Source organism: Scyliorhinus torazame, chromosome 22 (assembly GCF_047496885.1).
Source record: "Scyliorhinus torazame isolate Kashiwa2021f chromosome 22, sScyTor2.1, whole genome shotgun sequence".
NCBI lineage: Eukaryota > Metazoa > Chordata > Chondrichthyes > Carcharhiniformes > Scyliorhinidae > Scyliorhinus > Scyliorhinus torazame.
In genome coordinates this window covers 82,672,049-82,695,763 of record NC_092728.1, presented here as the reverse complement: position 1 = coordinate 82,695,763, position 23,715 = coordinate 82,672,049, and the positions used below count along the sequence as shown (strand labels likewise).

Genomic DNA, 23,715 nt, shown 5'->3' with positions numbered 1-23,715 from the left:
GCCCTGTAGCCACATGTTCAGATGCACTCGCTCTCTGTTCTTTTCCTCACTTGCACGTGGCACCGGTAGCAATCCTGAGATTACTACTCTGCCTGTCCTGCTCTTTAGCTTCCAACCTAACTCCCTAAAATTACTTTTTAGATCCTCATCCCTTTTCTTAGCTATGTCGTTGGTGCCTATGTGCATCACAGCTTCTGGTTAAGAATCCCCCTTAAGAATCCTCTAAGCACGATCCGAGACATCGCTGACCCGGGCACCCGGGAGTGAACATACCTTCCCGGAGTCTCGTTCGCGACCACAGAATCTCCTATCCATTCCCCTAACCATTGATTCTCTTAACACTATCACTTTTCTATTCTCCCCCCTTCCCTTCTGAGCCACAGAACCAGGCTCATTGTCAGAGACCCGGGCCGCTATGGCCTTCCCCTGGTAGGTCCCTCCCCCCAACAGCATCCAAAACAGTATATTTGTTTTGAAGGGGAACAGCCATGGGGATACCTGTACTGTCTGCCCATTCCCTTTCCTTCCCCTGACTGTAATCCAGCTACTCCTGTCCTGAACCTTGGGTGTGGCTACCTCCCTGTAACTCCTCTCTATCACCCACTTTGCCTCCCGGATGATCCGAAGTTGCTCCAGCTCCAGTTCCCTAATGCGGTCTCCGAGGAGGTGGAGTTAAGTGCACTTCCCGCAGGTGTAGTCAGCGGGGATACCAGTGGTGTCCCTCATCACCTATATCCTACAGGAGGAGCATGCAACTGCCCTAGCTTCCATCCCCTCGGATCTGAATTCACAGCGATTTAAAAGGAGAAGAAATAAATACATTTTAAAAATAAAGATTAAACACCCGTTAGGCCCTTAAAAAAATATATATATACTGCTGCTACTCTCTTAAGTGAACCCTCTAAAATTGGTGATTGTGCTGAATGAGACAAATATAGCTTGTTGCCCCCTACAAAAAAAAATAACTCTTACCTTACAGAATGTAACTGAGATTCTGCCCTTTGAACCAGCTGGAACTCCGCCCTCCGACTCTGCTCCCAATCAGCTACACTCTTTGTAAACTCCCGGCTCCCCTCACGCTCTTTGAGGAAATCCGTGCGGCGGCCTGGAACCGGAATTTTCAGCCAACGTGAACAGCCGGTAAATCCCGCCCCACATATCACTGAGAGAGCCATATGTCATACTTGTAAATAAAGCAGCCATAAATCTGAAGATGATGATATTAAAATCTTGATTTATAATTGGATGAAATGCAATTCCTTGATGCAAGTTTTTCAACTTTAAAGTACACTATTCAAAACAAGTTAATCAATATTGATGAATGCTGACATTAAAATTGCTCCACAGCCAACTGGTAACCATACTATTCTGATTGTCATTAATCAGATAGATGGGCATTGAACAAAGTTTTTACAGAAGTTAATTGTTTTCTCGTCTTCAGTTGTGGCACCGTAAATGTGCTCATGTCTCCCCAACCAGAAGACCTGCCATTGCAGTCACTTCGTGGAGTGTCTCCAATAATGTAGTTCTAGCTGCAAAGGCAGTTGATTCCCTCCCACTGAAGGTGCCTCCATGGTGTCACTGACACATATACTGCTGGCCCATCAGCAGCAACCACACTGCAAGGGTAGCAGTGGTCCTTTTCACATGATGTGCAGAATGGACCCTCTGATGTTGAAACCTGGACGCTGTCCCCATTTGGACACGGCTTCCAGAGGTGGCTTTTTAATTGGTCACATCTAAAAGAGTGCTTCCAGCGTCCCCTACCACCTCTTCCTGCTCCTCAATCCACCCAGGAAAATTCGTGGTGACACGGTGAAGTTACAGAAGCAGGCATCTGAGTTAGTAAACTCACTGCACTATTGATATTTCCAATTAGAATACACAGTTGAAGTTCTTGCGCTTTGATTACAATGAGACAGGATTACGGAAAACTGCTTGGAATAGAATTTCAACAACAGAGCGTGAAGATCATAGACCAATTACACTTGCTCTGATTGTTGAAGGAGAGCGGGAACAATCAATATTCCACAGCATGAGACATGTTCTGCTTTCTGTTATCAGTCAAAAGTTATCAGACAGCACTACCAGCTTTATAAGGTGCTGTCTGCACGGTACAATGTGTGGTGGCTGAGAATCTGATTATTTTAAGAGATTAAAGGGCATGGAAATTTACAGTAGCTAAGTAACAACACACCACAGGACATTTCATAGCCTTATGTTATCACTAGTGCAAAAACTGCTATGAAGGAAGATCCAGAAACACTAATTACGCATACAGGCAATAAGCACAATTGCTGGTATATCAGGGAATATATAAAATGGCTGACAGTAAAGCTTCCAGCAGTAGCTCAGATTTTGGGGAAGGTGGAAGTTTATCAAGTTGCCAAGGCATCGATAACCAGTCCAAATTCAAACACATCCGCCGACCTTCAACCTTTAAATACATTGCATGTATATCAGTACAGTATCTCTCGTCCTGGTATGGTGTTATACTGGGGGAGTTCTGGGTTTTGTAAATCCATAGGACAGGATTGTGCGCACCGTATCTACAGTCAAGTCATTAATATTTGACTCAGTACAAAGATGTTGTCGGTATTTGAAAATTGGCAAACACACAGAGTATCAAGTCCCTTTTATATCAAAAACTATAGAGCAGTTTTATTTGAGACTTCTGCAAGTTGTTCTTTTTACAATTCAGACAAACCAAATCTTTCTCATGGTTTTGTGTTTAAATTTGAGATTCGATCCCAGTTAGTTCTTGAGCCTGGAGTGGGGAAGTTCCAGTTTCCCTGTCTTATCCACACAAAGTTGGAGCAAATTAAAAACAGTTCTGTCCTCGACGCACAGTATAGATAGCGCGGCCAGGTGGGCCAGTATTCAAGTTGAGTCTTGTTAAATTCTTGTTTTTACAGGGGAGTGGCTTCTCCCTATGAATTACAGAATTGTTATCGGCCACAGGCCCTGCGACGCTTCTGACAACCACCCGCGGGTCACAGCCTGCACTTTCAAAAACCCTAGAACACTAGTATATTCAACAATTGGAGTGAGATCTTTGAGGCAAAAGCCAAGTCCAATAGCTAAAGAAATTACCGTATAGAGCGTGTAGTTAATTTTCCACACTTGTTGGAGAAAACGTGCCCAGATTTCAAGGAAAGAAGTTCTTGAGATAGCGTGAGTGGGTACAATCCCATAAGCTTTGTTTAACATGTGAAAAGTAAAATAATTCAGCGTAAGAAAATTAGAGACGGTTAAATATGTTACTTTAAAAATCAACTACTTGATTAATACAAGAACTGGATAAATATTTAGTTGGGAACAGAAGGATAGTTGTAATTATAGTTGAGATGAAGAGGACCAAATACTTGCAACACATATCTTGGAAAGCTATTGGATGCGATTTAACGGCTACGTTGTGCCCAGCGAGGATCCGTGCAGGTCAATTACATCATGGGAGAGGCCCAAATCGGGAACTGCGCTGGACCAAAGTAGTTTGCGATCTAACCGGCTCACTCCTGGTGGCAAGATCCGAATTCTGCCTCGACACGGCGTGAAGTTATTTGAGGCCAATTATGGGCAATCTCCATTTCATTAGCGAGACAGAAGCCCGATCTAACAGCCTCCCGTGATCTAACCCACTCCCCAGTGAGAGGTCACATGGGTGCCAATTAGTACTGGTCCACACAATATGGACCAGGCGTCACGGACCTGGGAGGAGGTCTCCCAGGCCATTGCAGGCCCCTCTGTGGTCAGGGACAATGCAGAGTGGCACCCTGACTCTCCTGGCACCTTGGCACTGCCAGGTTGACATGACAGTATCACCCTGGCACTGCTGGGGATCCTGTACGGGGGGGGGGGGGGGGGGGGGGGGAAAGGCCTGAAAAGGAGGAGCCTTCAGCGACCCCAAAGTGGGGTGTCTTTACTTGGATGGGGTGGGTTAATGGGAGGGGCTGGGGTAAAGGGGTGTGTGGGGCAATGGGGGAGGGGGAGTAATGGAGGGGTGGCATTGCCCATGGGTGGGGTTGTGGGGGACCCTCAAGCTCACGTAAATATTGGGGCGCCTATCCATATATTGTGTCAGGAAACCCTCCTGCACACACTGTACAAAAACTGCCCCATCTGAACTGTTAGACCTATAAAGGTTCCAATCAATATTTGGAAAGTTAAAGTCACCCATGGCAACTACCCTGAAACCACCACACCTATCCATAATCTGTTTTGCAATTGCTTCCTCCACATCTCTATTACTATTTGGGGGCCTATAGAAAACTCCTAACAATGTGACCGCTCCTTTCCTATTTCTAACTTCGCCCCATATTACCTCAGTAGGCAGATCCCCTTCAAACTACCTTTCTGCAGCTGTTAAACTATCCTTGATTAACAATGCTACTCCTCCACCTCTTTTACCACCTTCCCTACTCTTACGGAAACATCTATACCCCGGAACGTCCAACAACCATTCCTGTCCCTGTTCTAACCATGTCTCTGTAATGGCCACAACATCGTAGTCCCAAATACCAATCCACGCTCCAAGTTTACCTACCTTATTCCGGGTGCTCCTTGCATTGAAGTAGACACACTTCAACCCACTTTTCTGTCTGACAGTACACTCCTGCGACCTTGATACCCTCCTCAGTACCTCACTACTCTCGACACTGGCTTCTGGAACACAGCTCGTTTTCCCAGCCCCCTGACAAATTAGTTTAAACCCCCAGCCCCTCTCACCGTCACCCATCTACCTTGGTTCTTCGGAGTAACTACATCCCTGAAGCTACTATCTATGACCACCTCTGCCTCCCGAATGATCCGAAGTTCATCCAGCTCCAGCGCCAGTTCCCTAATTCCCTAACGCGGTTTCTGAAGGAGCTGGAGATGGGTGCACTTCCCACAGGTGAAATCAGCAGGGACACTGACAGCGTCCCTCACCTCAAACATTCTGCAGGAGGAACATTGCACTGCCTTCCCTGCCATCCCCTCTAAATAAAAAAAGAAAAAGAAGGAAAGAGCTTACCTGTTATTCACAGCTCCAAGTCCCAGAGTCCAGGACCAGCTAACAATGGTGGTGTTTTCACGGCAGGGAGGGGAGGCTCATTGAGGATGGTGCTGTTAATGGAGAGACCACTGAGGGGAGGGGGGGGGGGGGTGGGGGGGGGGGGCGCGGTGTGTATCATGCCTGGTGGAAAGGGGGCACTTGAGTGAAGCACCCCTCTTTCCCACCTGAAGCACAAGAGCCAGCATCAAATTTTGAGAGTGGGCAGGAAGCGGCCCTTAAGTAGTCAATTATTGACCACCATATGGGCATGGGCAGGCTGTTCTAAGCTGCCAACCTCTTCCCCCCCCCCCCCGGTCCTTCCCCTGTAAATGTGTGGACAGGTTGAGGATACATGGTAGGGTGACAGGAATGCCTCTCAGGGTATTTTCTGAGCCCTCTGGCTGCAAACCTGCCAGCAGGGTACCATAAAAATCTGCACATTACTTCTGTAGGCAAGGAGATTTGTGATTCTCATGCTTGTATTTTAGATCTGAGCTATTCCCTAAGGTGCTGGTAAAAGTGTGCTGAATAATGTAACACTAGTTATTTTTTCATTGATAGGTGTTAAAATTGACAGAAACGCTGGATGAAAAAAATGCTTCAGTGTTCCAGAAAGACAAAGAATTAATCAAAATGCAAGAAGATTTCAAGAAACTTGAGCAAGGTTTGAAAATATTTAATTATTTAAGATGAAAATGTTTGAAGGAAAATGGTAGGAAAGATTCATGGCAGAGCAGGCTCGAGAGGCCAGATGGCCTACTCCTGCTACTAGTTCTTATGAAACCTATAAGCCTTCAACTGCATTTTAAGCTCTAAATATGGGAACAAGTTTAGCTTGACCTTTAGCTGTGGCCTCTGAAAAATATGGATAATTTCATTTGAACAAGAGAAAAATGAAATCCAAGTATTAATGCAGAGTGTACAAGGTGAATGCATTTACCACAATTATTAAAATAGCTATTTGGTTGTCGACAGCTTTTATTATTCTCAGGTTTGCACTAAATCAGGTACAGCTCCAAAGCTTTTCCCCTTTTAAAGCAGCATGTTCTGTTGCTTTCTGGGTGAACGCATGACCAGGACCATGATTTTTGGAAGAGGTGTTGGGCAATGTTAGGTGCTTGCCCACAGAAAAGTCACAACGTTACTTATCACTGACCTTCCTTTTTGTTCCGCCTGACCCTTCCCCTTTTTCCACATAAAACCCACCACATTTCTACATCTCTTCAGTTCTAACCAAGAGCCATGTAGGATGCAAATCATTAACTCTGTTTCTGTCTCCACATACTGTCAGACCGGTTACGTTTTTCCAGCACTTTCTGTCTTTATTTCAGAATTTCGGCATTTGTAGTATCTTGCTTTTATTTTGTAGTTTTCCTTGATTTGCTCTTGTGCACCCTTAGCAGTTAATTATAACACAGCAAACGCTTAGGCCTGTTTGCCATGTAGGGACGGTTATGGAACAAGCAGTATGAAATGGGATACTGGAAAAGATTATAAAATGCAGCAATTCATTGTGGTTCAAAGTTTTGATTTTCAGAGGCACACTGTATATATTTGCAATATTTATGCCTGTAGCAAAGAATACTGAAGGAAACATACAAGAAATATAAATCTTTGTAGATCTGTTTTGTGGCTGATTCTGTGTATTGATTGAGTAATGCTTTATTCTTGAAAGGGTTGAATGGTTCTTAATTACATGTTTAATTACATCCCAAGTCTTAGAAAATATTTTTTACATTCCTCTAGACCATGAATCTTTGATAACACAGATGCATCAGCTGCAAATAGAAACTGAAACTGCTAATGGTTCATCAACAGCAAGAGAGGAGGCAGTTCAGAGCCAGTTGAGTGATCTTCAGTTGCAGTTGGCCGAGAGACGGGAACTCCTGGAAGACAGCCAGAGGAAGGTAGGCTGTCTTCTTTCTCAACCATGTGTACAACTTAAACATGTTAATTTCTGTACAGCATGTTACTGCAAATTGTTGGATGTACTATAATACAACTATGGATCAGGATTTCTTCTTGCTAATGTGTGAAGTCAACTTGTCATTTTTTCTGAATTGATATTCAGCCATATTGTGAGAAAGAAGCAATCTCTCAGATATAGATATTTTGGGAGCATTTTCATAGTTCCATATCTACATACATTCATATACATTACAAAGAATATGTTGAAGGAGAGATTATACAAATAACTATCCTGCAATGCAGTAAAGTCCCACCCTTTGGGACTTCCTTGTTCACATATTCATTTACCCACGCTTTGTATACTGCATCGGCCATTACGTGAGCAGTGTTTGCTTATCCACGTTTTCTTTGGAAGTCTCTGGAAGTGGATTCCTACCATTCGTCCTGGTCATAGACATCTAATTCTCTTTGTTAAGCACCTTTCTGGAGTGGACATCATCTACAAGGTCGACGGAAAACTTTTAAAACTTAACCTTTTACCAACCTGCCCCAGGGCAAGATCCAGTCCCTCTCTCCAACAAGTCAGCAGAGAAACCCTCGCAAAAGTGGAACATTACCCATATCTGTGGAGCCACCTCCCCTCTAAGGCTGACATCAATGTTGAGATCCAACCTTGTATCAAATCTGCAACCAACTCATTCAGACGCCTACGGGTGAGAGCCTTTGTTGACCGCGACATCGTGCTGACACCAAGATCCTCGAATACAAGGAGTCATCCTCTCAACTCTATAGGGCTCAGAAAGCTGGACGATATACAGATGCCACTTCAAGGTCCTGGAGAGATACCATCAATGCTGCATGAGGATTCTATGCATCAGCTGGGAGGGCAGGCATACTGATATCCTTGAAGGAGCCAAGAGCACCAGCGTCGAGGCTATGTTCATCCGAAACCAACTCCACTGGGTCAGCCATTAGCTTAGGATGCCAGTGTCCGAACTGCCAAAGCGAATCTTTTTGCCCAGCTCAAGGAAGGCTCCTGAACGAGAGTCGGACAAAGGAAGCACTTCAAGACACCCTGAAGGTTTACCTCAAGAAATGCAGCATAGTTATCAACGCTTGGGAGACATACTTAGAGGAACCTCCTGATCGAAGGGACACATTTCTTCGAGGGCACCTGACAGCAAGAGGAGGCCCGGAAAGGAGTCTGAGACAGAAATACCAGCAAAGTCCAAGGACCGATCCCACCTCCTGGAAACACTTGCCAAGTGTGTGGACGAAGATACAGCTCTAGGTTATGGCTCATCAAGCATGTAAGGACCCACATAACTCCTAACCAGTGACATGAAGTTTCTTTGGTAGGCAATCATACTCTTTAGTGAGAGATTACCAAAGATAAATTGACTATCATTAAAAACCATGTTCATCGTTCACAATTTTGCCATTTGTGAGATTTTGTGGGAACTTTTGATATGTCACCTTTTTAACAAGCACATTGACCTGTTACAATGCGTTGGCTGACCCCAAAGCCATTATTGTAGCCAAAGACTCTGATTTTTCAAGCAGATCTGTTCCCTTGAAAGTGGGGAAATCAATGAAAGTAAGACAGTGTTGCTATTCCTTGAAGGCCATTAGGCATCAACATGTAACACAGGTTATAGCACTCATCCAGCATATATTTTACTTAATGAAATTTGTTTTGCAATACTTTCCAGTTATGAGTCCCAGTGGTCACAGCCCAGCCTTTATCTAGAATCTGCTAGATTTATCCATTTATCCTCTGTCCAAACTTTTCTCCACTATTCACAAAATAGGCAGCAGCCAGGGTGGCCCAGAAAGACTTTATCCATGGCAGATGTCTCTAAAACTAAATGGGCTGGTATAAGGGGAGCAATGTGGAGTGCTGTTATCTGACGGTAATTTCACATGGTATGATAAACATTGAAGGCAGTGGCTTTGATCATGGGTCAGTTACTGTTTGGTGAGCTTTTAAAATTTGGCAGTTTTCCTAACCATTTCTAGCTCCTTATTTCACCAGAAGGAGTTTAACTAACTAATATGGGCCGATAGCCTCGGGTCCGATAGCCTCGTCATCCAATGATATTTTGCCATAATGGCCATTTTTCATATGTGAGCACAGACTTCTCACAGGAGCTGCTGGGTAGTGATCAAGAACACTGGCAGATTCCTTAACCAAGCAATGTTGAAACCAAGGATAGGAGAGCCCAGGATAGGTTGGTACTTTATTATTATTTTTAACTTGGAAAAGAAAGACCTGGTGCTCACTTTCCTTTAGGGAATTAGATTTGACGTAATGTGCTTTTATAATGTGGAAAGAGGAGGTTGTGTTTCCCTCCTGTAAGAAAGTATTTATTCAAATATTTATTGTCGCCTTTTGTGTATTTTCTGTCCTGGCCATCGGGATACATAACTTTGTATCTGTGAACCATTAAAGAAATGCAAGTTCCTCCTGACAGGTGCAAGATCTAGAAGCAGAGGTGGCTGCCCTCAATGAACATGATGAGAAAGGACAGAATGGAGAGGTGACGGTCGCATATACCTTACAACTCCAGCATGTCAACCAAGATTTGGAAAAGCAGTTGATCGAGAAAAACAAGGTTAGCTACACAGCAAATGTATACATCACGTAGTTTGTAAGCTGCATCACTTTGTGACAACCTCTCCACATGTTAGAAGGCTCATATGCAGAGGATTACTTAGTTTTTTTCTTTAAATGTTGGAACAATTTACCTTTGTTTTTTTTAATGTTATAACCGTTTACCTTAAAAATTATATTCTTGTCATTAGCCAGTTAAAATATACACCTTTTTCTATCTACAATCTATTCTTTGGGTTACTACAGTCCGTAGGTTTCATTATGACGAATAGGAGCACAGGACTTAGGAGCAGGAGTGGGCGATTTGTTGTCGTTCTATTCTTCCTGACAAATTCGCAGTTTCCAACATTGTTCGCCATCTTCCAAGTTTTTGCCCGATCTTTTCTTTACCCCTTGGGAAGTGTCCACATGCTATTGACTTTTCACAGATGGAAAAGGCCTCTGCCTTCCATGATTGTTGGACAGGGAGCCTCTGTTGTTTGGAAAAGCTAAGACATATGAGTAGAACAGCAATATCGTTCCAAATCAGGATGGCGTGTGGTTTGGAGGGGAACTTGCATGTGTTGGTGATCACAATGGATTTGCTGCCCTTGTGTCTTCTACCTCCTGAAAGGACAAATTTGACAGATGCTGTGATTGAAGTACCCACCCAGAGCACATTCTCAGTGCTTATTTTCAAGTAGTGTTCGACATGAAGGACCATTGATTCATTAGTTGAGGATTGGGAGTTAGGTGGCAATCAAGATGAGGTTTGTGCATTTGATCTGATGTCATGAGATTTATGGGGTCTGGTGTCGATGCTGAAGTTTCGCAGGGCCACTCCCTCCAAACTATAGGCCACTGTGCCACCACCTCTGACCAGTATGCCCTGCCCATGTGACCAGGCATACTCTGGGATGGTGATGAAAGCATCTGGGACATTGGTTATAAGGTACGATTCAGTGGGTATGATTATGTTAGGCTGTTGCTTGACTAGTTTGTAGGGCAGCAGTCCCAATTTTGGCACAAGTCACCAGATGTTAGTGAGGATGATTTGCAGGATCGGCTGGACACGATGTGTCTTTGTTATTTCAGATGCATTGGTTGATGCAGGGTAGTCTGTCTGGTTTTATTCTTAATTAACTTTTCTGTAGCAAACATATGAATTAGGAGCAGGAATAAGACACTCGCGGAACCCCCCCCCACCCGCTCCACCATTCTATAAGATTGTGGCCGATTTGATTGTAACCTGAACCCCACATTCCTGCCTAGCCCCAGTTAACCTTTCACCCCCCCCATGTTAATCAAGAATCTATAGCTCTGCCTTAAAATATTCAAAGACTTTACTTCTACTGACTTTTAGTTCCAAAGATTCATGCCCCTCAGAGAAAAAAATCTCCTCATCTCTGTCTTATGAGTGACCCCTTTTTAAAACATTTTTGTTAGAGTTTTTCCATTTTTACAAATAACTCAACAAGCCTTTAAAAAGAGGATAAAGCCATGAAACCATTAAAATGGTGCACACCTTCTCGTCTAGCGATTACCCATACTGCCAAAGAAAATCGAGGAAATAATTTTCGTGCCCCGTTTGGGCGTGCACCAGAACATACCTCCCCCCAACTCCAATTATTTTTTTTTCAATTTTTCCAATTAAGGGGCAATTTAGCGTGGCCAATCCACCTACCCTGCACATCTTTGGGTTGTGGGAGTGAGACGCATGTAGATACGGGGTGAATGTACAAACTCCACACGGATAGTGACCCGCCCAACTCCATTTATACCAGAGACACCAATCAGATATTATAACTTTTTTTTTCTCAGATATGAGACCTGCCTGTTCATTTGCAGGATCCAGTCAGCAATTCTTTAACCCCAAGGTAAAGACAAAGAAATACAAAAAAATAAATCTGCGATTAGCACTGCTGCCTCACACCCCTGAGGACCCAGCTTTGATCCTGGACCCGGGTCACTGTCCATGTGGGTTTGCACACTCTCCCCGTGTCTCGCCCCCCACAAACCCAAAGATGTGCAGGGTAGGTTGATTGGCCACGCTAAATTGCCCCTTAATTGGGAAAAAAAAGAGATTTGGATACTCTAAATTTATAGAAAGAAAATTCTAAAGAGATATCTTACACACAATCACATGATGCAGCACTGTGAGCACCATTCCACATTATATATATCACACACAAGACCAGCAAATATTCATACAATTGGTTTACATTGTCAAACGTTATAGGCAGTGTCTCCCTTCATTCGAAAAATGAAAGGTTGCCAAAAAGAGTAGAGGGTACCAAGATAAAGCCATGAGCACATGGCCCTATGGTGCATACCCTCCTCCATAAGGCCAAAAAGAGAAAGCTACACAATATACCATCCTTATGGGGTAAGAAAAAACCTAACTCAACCTCCCAATACCTCCAAGCAATGGGAGAAGGGAGACAACAGGATGCCGCCATTGGTACAAGGCATGGCTTGGCAGTGTACACTCTCGTATAGAGGACAGTACGAAGTCTTACAACACCAGGTTAAAGTCCAACAGGTTTGTTTCGATGTCACTAGCTTTCGGAGCGCTGCTCCTTCCTCAGGTGAATGAAGAGGTCTGTTCCAGAAACACATGTATAGACAAATTCAAAGATGCCAAACAATGCTAGGAATGCGAGCATTAGCAGGTGATTAAATCTTTACAGATCCAGAGATGGGGTAACCCCAGGTTAAAGAGGTGTGAATTGTCTCAAGCCAGGACAGTTGGTAGGATTTCGCAGGCCAGATGGTGGGGGATGAATGTAATGTGACATGAATCCCAGGTCCCGGTTGAGGCCGCACTCATGTGTGCGGAACTTGGCTATAAGTTTCTGCTCGGCGATTCTGCGTTGTCGCGGGTCCTGAAGGCCGCCTTGGAGAACGCTTACCCGGAGATCAGAGGCTGAATGCCCTTGACTGCTGAAGTGTTCCCCGACTGGAAGGGAACATTCCTGCCTGGTGATTGTTGCGCGATGTCCGTTTATTCGTTGTCGCAGCGTCTGCATGGTCTCGCCAATGTACCACGCTTCGGGACATCCTTTCCTGTAGCGTATGAGGTAGACAACGTTGGCCGAGTCGCACGAGTATGTACCGCGTACCTGGTGGGTGGTGTTCTCACGTGTAATAGTGGTATCCATGTCGATGATCTGGCACGTCTTGCAGAGATTGCCATGACAGGGTTGTGTGGTGTCGTGGTCACTGTTCTGAAGACTGGGTAGTTTGCTGCACACAATGGTTCGTTTGAGGTTGCGTGGTTGTTTGAAGGCAAGTAGTGGGGGTGTGGGGATGACCTTGGCAAGATGTTCATCGTCATCAATGACGTGTTGAAGGCTGTGAAGAAGATGACGTAGTTTCTCCGCTCCGGGGAAGTACTGGACGACAAAGGGTATTCTGTCGGTTGTGTCCCATGTTTGTCTTCTGAGGAGGTCGGTCCGGTTTTTCGCTGTGGCGCGTTGGAAAACGCGCCACAGCGAAAAACCGGACCGACCTCCTCAGAAGACAAACATGGGACACAACCGACAGAATACCCTTTGTCGTCCAGTACTTCCCCGGAGCGGAGAAACTACGTCATCTTCTTCACAGCCTTCAACACGTCATTGATGACGATGAACATCTTGCCAAGGTCATCCCCACACCCCCACTACTTGCCTTCAAACAACCGCGCAACCTCAAACGAACCATTGTGTGCAGCAAACTACCCAGTCTTCAGAACAGTGACCACGACACCACACAACCCTGTCATGGCAATCTCTGCAAGACGTGCCAGATCATCGACATGGATACCACTAATACACGTGAGAACACCACCCACCAGGTACGCGGTACATACTCGTGCGACTCGGCCAACGTTGTCTACCTCATACGCTACAGGAAAGGATGTCCCGAAGCGTGGTACATTGGCGAGACCATGCAGACGCTGCGACAACGAATGAACGGACACCGCGCAACAATCACCAGGCAGGAATGTTCCCTTCCAGTCGGGGAACACTTCAGCAGTCAAGGGCATTCAGCCTCTGATCTCCGGGTAAGCGTTCTCCAAGGCGGCCTTCAGGACCCGCGACAACGCAGAATCGCCGAGCAGAAACTTATAGCCAAGTTCCGCACACATGAGTGCGGCCTCAACCGGGACCTGGGATTCATGTCACATTACATTCATCCCCCACCATCTGGCCTGCGAAATCCTACCAACTGTCCTGGCTTGAGACAATTCACACCTCTTTAACCTGGGGTTACCCCATCTCTGGATCTGTAAAGATTTAATCACCTGCTAATGCTCGCATTCCTAGCATTGTTTGGCATCTTTGAATTTGTCTATATATGTGTTTCTGGAACAGACCTCTTCATTCACCTGAGGAAGGAGCAGCGCTCCGAAAGTTAGTGACATCGAAACAAACCTGTTGGACTTTAACCTGGTGTTGTAAGACTTCGTACTGTGCTCACCCCAGTCCAACGCCGGCATCTCCACATCATCGTATAGAGGAGGCAGTGAACCAAGGATACTTACATCATGCCAAGACACGCTACACAACAGATCTCACTCCTCTCCAGCCAAATCAGAGACATCTTATTTTTAAACAGTGACCCTAGTTCTAGATTTTCCAACTAGACAAAACATCCTTTTCACCTTCACTCTGTCAAGACACATTGGGATCTTAAAAGTTTCAATCAAGTCACCTCTTACTCTTCTAAACTCCAGACGATACAAGACTAGCCTTTGCTCATAATGCAACCTGCCCAATTCGGGTATTAGTCTTGTAAACGTTCTCTGAACTGCTGCTAATGCTTTTACATTTATCCTTAAATAAGGAGACTGTACATAGAACACCAGATGTGGTATGACCAGTGCCCTGTACAACAATAGCATAACCTCCCTGCTTTTGAAATCAATTCCCCTCAAACTATAACATATTGTTAGCTTTATTATCTGCATGCTAGTCTTTTCTGATTCATGACTAGGACGCCCAGAATCTCCGAGCTTTACAATTTCTCACCACTTAGATAAGTTTATTTTTTATTCTTCCTGCCAAAATAGACCATTTTACATTTTCCCACATTATACTCCATTTGCCAGATCTTTGCTCACTCGCTTAACCTATTTGTATCCCTTTGTTGCCTTCTTATGTCCTCTTCACAATTTACTTTCCTGCCTATCATTGTGTTCAGCAAATTTTGCAACAATACCTTTGGTCCCTACATCCAATTCATAGAATCCCTACAGTGCAGAAGAAGGTCATTCGGCCCATTGCGTTTGCAAAGTCCCCAGGACTGATCCCTGTGGCACACCACTTGTTACATCCTGACAACCAGAAAAAGATCAACTTATGACAACTGTTCCTTGTTAGCCAGCCAATCTTCTATCCATGCCAATATGTTGCCCCCTGTACCATGAGCTTTTATTTTCTGCAATAACTTTTGATGTGGCACTTTATGCCTTCTGGAAATCTAAGTGCAGAACATCCACTGGTTCCACTTTATCCACAGCACGGGAGACTCCTTTATACTCCAATAAATTGCTTAAACATGATTTCCCTATCACAAAACCACATTCACTCTGCCTGATTACCTTGAATTTTTCCACATGCTTTGCTATAACATCTTAAATACAGTGAATGGTAGAACCCTCAAGTAAGTCAGAGAAAACTAGATGTACAGGTCCACAGGTCACTGAAAGGGGCAACACAGGTGGAGAAGGTAGTCAAGAAGGCATACGGCATGCTTGCCTTCATTGGCCAGGGCATTGAGTATAAGAATTGGCAAGTCATGTTGCAGCTGTATAGAACCGTAGTTAGGCCGCACTTGGAGTATAGTGTTCAATTCTGGTCGCCACACTACCAGAAGGATGTGGAGGCTTTAGAGAGGGTGCAGAAGAGATTTTCCAGGATGTTGCCTGGTAAGGAGGGCATTAGCTATGAGGAGCGGTTGAATAAACTCGGTTTGTTCTCACTGGAATGACGGAGGTTGAGGGGCGAACTGATAGAGGTCTACAAAATTATGAGGGGCATAGACAGAGTGGATAGTCAGAAGCTTTTCCCCAGGGTAGAGGGGTCAATTACTAGGGGGCATAGGTTTAAGGTGCGAGGGGCAAGGTTTAGAGGAGCTGTACGAGGCAAGTGTTTTACACAGAGGGTAGTGGGTGCCTGGAACTCGCTGCCGGAGGAGGTGGTGGAAGCAGGGACGATAGTGACATTTAAGGGGCATCTTGACAAATACATGAATAGGATGGGAATAGAGGGATATGGACCCAGGAAGTGTAGAAGATTTTAGTTTAGTCGGGCAGTATGGTCGGCACGGGCTTGGAGGGCCGAAGGGCCTGTTCCTGTGCTGTACTTTTCTTTGTTTTTTGTTCTTAATAATAGCTTCTAACATTTTTCCTCTGACAAATGCTAGGCTAACTGGCCGATCGCTCCCTTTTGAATAAAGGTGTCGTGGTTTGATAAAGCTGAATGACTTGCTAGGTCATTTAAGGCCAGTTAAGAATCAACCACATTATGGGTTGGAAATCATGTGCATGCCAGACTAAGTAAAGGTAGCAAATTTCCTCCCCTAAAGGGCACAAGTGAACCAGATTGTTTTTTTACAATACTCGCGGTCACCATTACTGGGAATTGCTTTAAATTCCACTAAGCTTGTGTCTCTGAACCTTTACTAGCCCTATAATATCACTATAATGTTACTCATCCCAGTAGATTCTATGTAAAGTGGTGTCTGAGAGCAGCCGAGGATTACTGGCCCTGACTTCTTCTCTAGGAAGTGCTTGAGCAGGATTTACCAGCTTTGCCATTACTTAAATAACCTACCTATGATGGGCCACATACTCATTTAAAAAATTTATTATACAGCAGTTTATTCCTGCGACAGGGACCCGGGTTCGATTCCAGGCTTAGGTCACTGTCTGTGTGGAATCTGCACGTTCTCCCCATGTCTGCGTGGGTTTCCTCCGGGCGCTCCGGTTTCCTCCCACAAATCCCGAAAAATGTGCTGTTAGGTGAATTGGACATTCTATATTCTCCCTCCGTGTACCCTAACAGGCGCCGGAGCGACTAGGGGCTTTTCACAGTAACTTCATTGCAGTGTTAATGTGCCCACTTGTGACACTAATAAAGATTATATTATAGTGCTTTCCTGTGGTAAAGACAGAGGCTGGGATTTTCCTCTCCCATTTGCATCTGGCAGTTTATTTACATCGCGTAAGTGCATGACCGTCCCCCCAGTTGAACGTCAGGTATTCTGTCCCTCCTCTCTCTCTCTCTCTCTCCGTGTGATGGCAGAACAACATCAAACCCGACTAGGTCTCCCAGGGCATGCACCTGGCGAGCAGACCACTTGGGAGCCCTTTCCAGGATGAACGCCTTTGCGTTGGGTGGCCTTTAAACTGACGCCCCGATCCTTGAGTGATGAAGTTGCTGGCAAGGTGGGTGTATCAGAGGCTGCTGTGACAGCACTACGTCGTGGGACACACCCCTTTAAGTTTTTTCTTCAATGTCTGGAACTATATGACTGAGAAGGTCGCCCTTATTGGCAGCTTCAACACGGTTCTTTCCACCTGCCATCGGCCTTTGCTGATTCCTTGGAAAATCTCACCCAGAGAGTAATTAGTTTCCCACCTCTTCACCGCTTATTGTGCCAACACGTCTTGGTTAGTGTGAGGATTCATTAAACTCTTTCTTCGCTCATTCTGTGGGTTTATGAACACAACCTACTTCAGTCAGTGACCCAACAAATTTAGAATATATGCTGATGATTTCCTTGGTATTTTGTTGCTTTGTTAAAATCTTAAATCAAAATTATTTTAAAATCATGAAGTGATCATCACTGCAGATTTGAGATTTTATATTTATTTCCTCCCTCAGACTATTAAACAACTACTGCAGAGGCTAACGGAATTGAAAAAGACACTACAGAAAGAACTGGTAAAGATTTTGCTTTAAATTAATTTTTTAAAAATAAATTAATTAGGATTTTTTCTTTTCAATAGATTAAACCCGAAAATGGGTCAGAAGTAGGAGCACACATTTTACACATGCCATCCTAAACTGGTTGGCAGATGCCTGCAGCTTAACCTGAGACTGAAATAACATTGTCTGGAGAATTGTTCCCAAAATACTTTCCTAATGCTTTTCGTGACCTAGTTTCAATTCCACGAATAAGAAGAAGCTCATCTTTGTGTTTAACGACCCCAATTTAGTTTCTGCTAAGGCAGTGTGTCGAGAGAGAAAGAGAGCAACATTTCAGATCAATTAAATTTCAGGACCTGGAATCTTCTCCACAGATACTGCATTTTCTGTTCTTATTTCATATTTCCAGCATCCGCAGTCTTTGCCATTGTAATTTGTTTGTTTACTGCTTGTTTTTAATTTCTTTCACATATGGTTCAAATTGATGGGAGTAATGTTTACCCATTGTAAACTGTTTGCTGAATCTGATGAATTTGAACTAACTTGCTTTGTTTTCATCTGTTCATACAAATGAAGGTTTTTTTTTAGGTGAAATTAATTTTGTACTTTTCATAGAAATTTTCATATTTGTAGTGCAGAAGGAGGCCATTCGGCCCATCGAGTCTGCGCTGGCTCTTGGAAGAGCGCCCTACTTAAGCCCACGCTTCCACCCTTTCCCCATAACCTCACCTAACCTTTTTGGACACTAAGGGCAATTTATCATGGCCAATTCACCTAACCTGCACATCTTTGGACTATGGGAGGAAACCCACGCACACACGGGGAGAACGTGCAGACTCTGCACAAACAGTGACCCAGCGGGGAATCGAACCTGGGACCCTGGAGCTGTGAACCAACTGTGCTAACCACTGTGCTACCGTGCTGCCCTTTACTACCAGTGTGACACTGTTGGAAATGCATTAATGGGAATCAGATCTAGCATATCTTGTTCTAAATTTAGTTGAGAAATTTTATAAAACAATTGTATTTGTTTAAGCACAAACTACTTTGTCCCCATTCTCCGCATGAGAACCTGGGCAGTGACTGCTCTGTATTAGTATGCTGTGCTGTTTCAATTGGTTAAACTCCAGCGGTAGCCTTGTACAAACACACACACACACACAAGGAAGTCTCAGCCTTTGTAGCATGCCTGTGCAGTTTGAATCTTACTAAGGGAAAACAGAAATTCTACATAATTAGATTCCTCAAATAACTCTAACTGAAAATTCATAAATACAATACTGGGTTTCTGAACATGACGTAGCAAACAAAGGAAATAGCAATATTTTATTGGCAGCTCGGGAAAGCTCTTTTTTTTCCTTTAAAATGGCATTCTAATTGATGCATACTAAATCTTTTCAATTAAAGAAAATGAAACCGGAATTGGAGCCTGCCGAAGTTCGAGAGAAATCTTACTTTGAACTACCAGCCAGCTTCAATAATTCCACCACAGTTGTAAACAATTCCGATCTTAATGACTCCAGGGAGATAAATTTTGAATATCTTAAACACGTTCTCCTCAAGTTCATGTCTGTGCGAGAATCTGAGGTGAGTTACTGATAATTGCAGTAATCTACAAGTAATCAATAGAAAGCCTTTATGTTTTACGTGTTAAAATGCAGATCTGTTAATGGTTTCAAATGATGAAGCAGAATAATGGTTTGGCAATTAAGCTGACAGATGTATAATTCAGAGATGCGATTCTGCACTACCAGTGATATAGGCTGAGAATCAGAAATGGAATTTATGGAAAATGACGAGAAAGACCAGCTGACCCTATGCTGAAATGCTGCAACCGACAGACACTTTCGGCCTCATCACACTATCCTCCCCATTAGCCATACAACTTTCTGGGAAAAACAAAGAAAAATCTTACAGATAATTAAAGTAAAACCCTGGGAAATTCCTCCCTGACACCTGAAGGTCACACCACAAGCTCTACTGGCCCTTTTTAGCTCATCTACCTCCAATGACGTGACCAACTTCTTTTGAGAGTTTTCAGTGACTCCATACCCAGCAATATCCAACGAGTACAGTACAGACCCTGAGTCCTCAACCGCACCTCATTACAAGCTTGTCAAAGGAAAGGATTGCATGGAGTGGAAAACATGCTTGGCATTGATACAGCATGGTCATTTGCACAGCAGCAAACTGACAGTTTCTCCTATCAATAGTTTAATCCCTAGCAAGACAGAGAAGGTCCGACATCACAAGCAGGGCCCTTAACTGCAGTTTGTTGCTCTTTTTAGCCTTAGTCTATTGCTCTGATTACGTCACCTTTGCTCATGAGTCGCCAGGTATCTTTATGATACCGCCACGTGGTTCAAGTTCAGGTTATGATTAATAATACAGCACACCGCTTAGTAAGGATTAAAACAACGGTCATTTATTATATACAAGCAATATTAATACCCTAATACTACTTTCTATATAATAAACCTATCACTACTGGCCAATACTTAACTTAGGAAGAGCCCACCAGGTCAGGGAAACGAATGGCTTGTCCAATCAGATCTGGCCCGCGGGATTCAAAAGGCTGCTACACGTCGGTGGCTAGGTGTCTCTACCGGATAGCGATCGCTGGATTCAAACTTACTGTTGCCGGTTGCTGTTCTTGCGAAGGTCTCGAGCAGGCGACGAGGAGAGAGAGAGAGATCTGAACTTGGACCCTCACTTTTATAGGGCCCAGGGGCTTCCCGCCTCCCGGGGCGGCCCTTGACCCTGAGTCCCAAGTGATTGGATCTGTCCCCAATCTCTGGGGTCGATGTGTCCAATGGTGAGGCGATTCCTCGATCGGGGGGTGGTCGCTCACCTGTCTTTGTTTCGGCCACTGCAGGCGCCGACAGGTCTGGCCCGGTATTCAATTGCTAATATGTTGCAATTGTTCCCGGGGATAGCCGATTTAACTGTGGATGTCTGAATAGATGGGCTGCAAACAGTCCTGAATGCAACTACAAATACCTGGGTTGATGGGCTGTTGATAGCCCTGAGTATCGATCTGGGCTAACTTCCCAGAGCCGAATATGCAATACTGTCTGCAGCTGCCTGCTTGTGTCTTCTTAGCTGCTTTTCCCAGCAATCTTTCGGGTTAGCCATTTTAAACTGGGTTTTGGCCAGATTAATCGGAATGTAGCCATTTTATGTGGCTACAAGTTATAGACATACAAAACGTAAAACATAAAGCTTTGGAAGCACACAGATGACTTGCTGTACTGCCTTTCAAAGTGCTATTGGAAAAGAGCTTGCCTTTCTGTCATCTTTTTTTTTCAATTTAGAAAACTGCCTTTTACGTCCATCATGGCCTCAGAAAAACATCCAGACCCCAAATTCCAATTGAGTTCCGCCAGTAGAAGCAAAGGCTAGGCACAGGGATGCTGTTTTCTGGTGGCCAGCTTCAGTAATGTAAAGAAGATGGTGGCTAGGATCAGGAAGCCAGGTGCCATATGGCAAGTAATTTTTAAAAATCTACACACTGGAATACAATTTTCAGAAAAATACTCAATGATGGGGCCTCTGCCAGAGTGTATCCAGGAACGCTCCTTTAATGAATTTTAACTTGAGGAATTTAGGTAGGATTTCTTTTTTTTTTTTTTTTTTTTCGACTGCTTTTATTACTCATGGTGTTTTTTTCTTGACTAACACCTTTTTTTTAAATAAATATTTTATTGAAAATTTTTGGTCAACCAACACAGTACATTGTGCATCCTTTACAGAATATTATAACACAAAAATGAAAACTAACCCTAATTGGCAACTGCCTTATCACAAGTAACACTCTCCAAAAATATAATTTAACAGTCCAATATATAATTATCTGTCGCAACGACCTATACATATTATACAGTATATATTAACAACCCTGAGAGTCCTCCTCCTCCCCCCCCCCCCCCCCCCCCGATCCTGGGCTGCTGCTGCTGCCCTCTTTTTTCCATTCCATCTATCTTTCTGCGAGGTATTCGATGAACGGTTGCCACCGCCTGGTGAACCCTTGAGCCGACCCCCTTAGAACGAACTTAATCCGCTCTAGCTTTATAAACCCTGCCATGTCATTTATCCAGGTCTCCACCCCCGGGGGCTTGGCTTCTTTCCACATTAACAATATCCTGCGCCGGGCTACTAGGGACGCAAAGGCCAAAACATCGGCCTCTCTCGCCTCCTGCACTCCCGGCTCTTGTGCAACCCCAAATATAGCCAACCCCCAGCTTGGTTCGACCCGGACCCCCACTACTTTTGAAAGCACCTTTGTCACCCCCATCCAAAACCCCTGTAGTGCCGGGCATGACCAAAACATATGGGTATGATTCGCTGGGCTTCTCGAGCACCTCGCACACCTATCCTCCACCCCAAAAAATTTACTGAGCCGTGCTCCAGTCATATGCGCCCTGTGTAATACCTTAAACTGAATCAGGCTTAGCCTGGCACACGAGGACGACGAGTTTACCCTGCTTAGGGCATCTGCCCACAGCCCCTCCTCGATCTCCTCCCCCAGCTCTTCTTCCCATTTCCCTTTTAGTTCATCTACCATAGTCTCCCCCTCGCCTCTCATTTCCCTATATATATCTGACACCTTACCATCCCCCACCCATGTCTTTGAGATCACTCTGTCCTGCACCTCTTGTGTCGGGAGCTGCGGGAATTCCCTCACCTGTTGCCTCGCAAAAGCCCTCAGTTGCATATACCTGAATGCATTCCCTTGGGGCAACCCATATTTCTCGGTCAGCTTTCCCAGACTCGCGAACTTCCCATCCACAAACAGATCTTTCAGTTGCGTTATTCCTGCTCTTTGCCACATTCCATATCCCCCATCCATTCCCCCCGGGGCAAACCTATGGTTGTTTCTTATCGGGGACCCCCCCAAGGCTCCAGTCTTTCCCCTATGCCGTCTCCACTGTCCCCAAATCTTCAGTGTAGCCACCACCACCGGGCTTGTGGTGTAGTTCCTCGGTGAGAACGGCAATGGGGCTGTCACCATAGCCTGTAGGCTAGTCCCCCTACAGGACGCCCCCTCTAATCTCTTCCACGCCGCTCCCTCCTCCTCTCCCATCCACTTACTCACCATTGAAATATTAGCGGCCCACTAATACTCACTTAGGCTCGGTAGTGCCAGCCCCCCCCTATCCCTGCTACGCTGTAAGAATCCCTTCCTCACTCTCGGGGTCTTCCCGGCCCACACAAAACCCATGATGCTCTTTTCAATCCTTTTAAAAAAATTTAAAAAAAAGCCTTCGTGATCACCACCGGGAGGCACTGAAACACAAAGAGGAATCTCGGGAGGACCACCATCTTAACCGCCTGCACCCTCCCTGCCAGTGACAGGGATACCATATCCCATCTCTTGAAATCCTCCTCCATTTGTTCCACCAACCGCGTTAAATTTAACCTATGCAATGTGCCCCAATTCTTGGCTATCTGGATCCCCAGGTAACGAAAGTCCCTTGTTACCTTTCTCAACGGTAGGTCCTCTATTTCTCTACTCTGCTCCCCTGGATGCACCACAAACAACTCACTTTTCCCCATGTTCAATTTATACCCTGAAAAATCCCCAAACTCCCCAAGTATCCGCATTATTTCTGGCATCCCCTCCGCCGGGTCTGCCACGTATAGTAGCAAATCGTCTGCATACAAAGATACCCGGTGTTCTTCTCCTCCTCTAAGTACTCCCCTCCACTTCTTGGAACCCCTCAACGCTATCGCCAGGGGCTCAATCGCCAGTGCAAACAATAATGGGGACAGAGGACATCCCTGCCTTCTCCCTCTATGGAGCCGAAAATATGCAGATCCCCGTCCATTCATGACCACGCTCGCCATCGGGGCCCTATACAACAACTGCACCCATCTAACATACCCCTCTCCAAAACCAAATCTCCTCAACACCTCCCACAAATAATCCCACTCCACTCTATCAAATGCTTTCTCGGCATCCATCGCCACTACTATCTCCGTTTCCCCCTCTGGTGGGGCCATCATCATTACCCCTAACAGCCTCCGTATATTCGTGTTCAGCTGTCTCCCCTTCACAAACCCAGTTTGGTCCTCGTGGACCATCCCCGGGACACATTCCTCTATTCTCATTGCCATTACCTTGGTCAGGATCTTGGCATCTACATTTAGGAGGGAAATAGGTCTATAGGACCCGCATTGTAGTGGGTCCTTTTCCTTCTTTAAGAGAAGCGATATCGTTGCTTCAGACATAGTCGGGGGCAGTTGTCCCCTTTCCTTTGCCT

General features: G+C 44.8%; 1 protein-coding gene across 7 annotated transcripts in view; it reads left to right on the top strand.

The window, feature by feature from the left end:
- golga1 (golgin A1) overlaps positions 1-23,715 on the top strand; it is a 117,648-nt gene that overhangs the window by 88,655 nt on the left and 5,278 nt on the right. For 5 of the 7 annotated variants that reach the window (XM_072488448.1, XM_072488447.1, XM_072488446.1 and 2 more), the window contains exons 17-21: positions 5,594-5,696; positions 6,779-6,939; positions 9,415-9,555; positions 17,408-17,467; positions 18,860-19,039. In XM_072488448.1, the coding sequence (XP_072344549.1) occupies positions 5,594-5,696; positions 6,779-6,939; positions 9,415-9,555; positions 17,408-17,467; positions 18,860-19,039 (645 nt within the window). Of the gene's footprint in view, positions 1-5,593; positions 5,697-6,778; positions 6,940-9,414; positions 9,556-17,407; positions 17,468-18,859; positions 19,040-20,766; positions 20,938-23,715 lie in introns of all 7 variants that reach the window. The other 2 variants (XR_011937654.1, XM_072488449.1) reach the window with 2 other exon arrangements.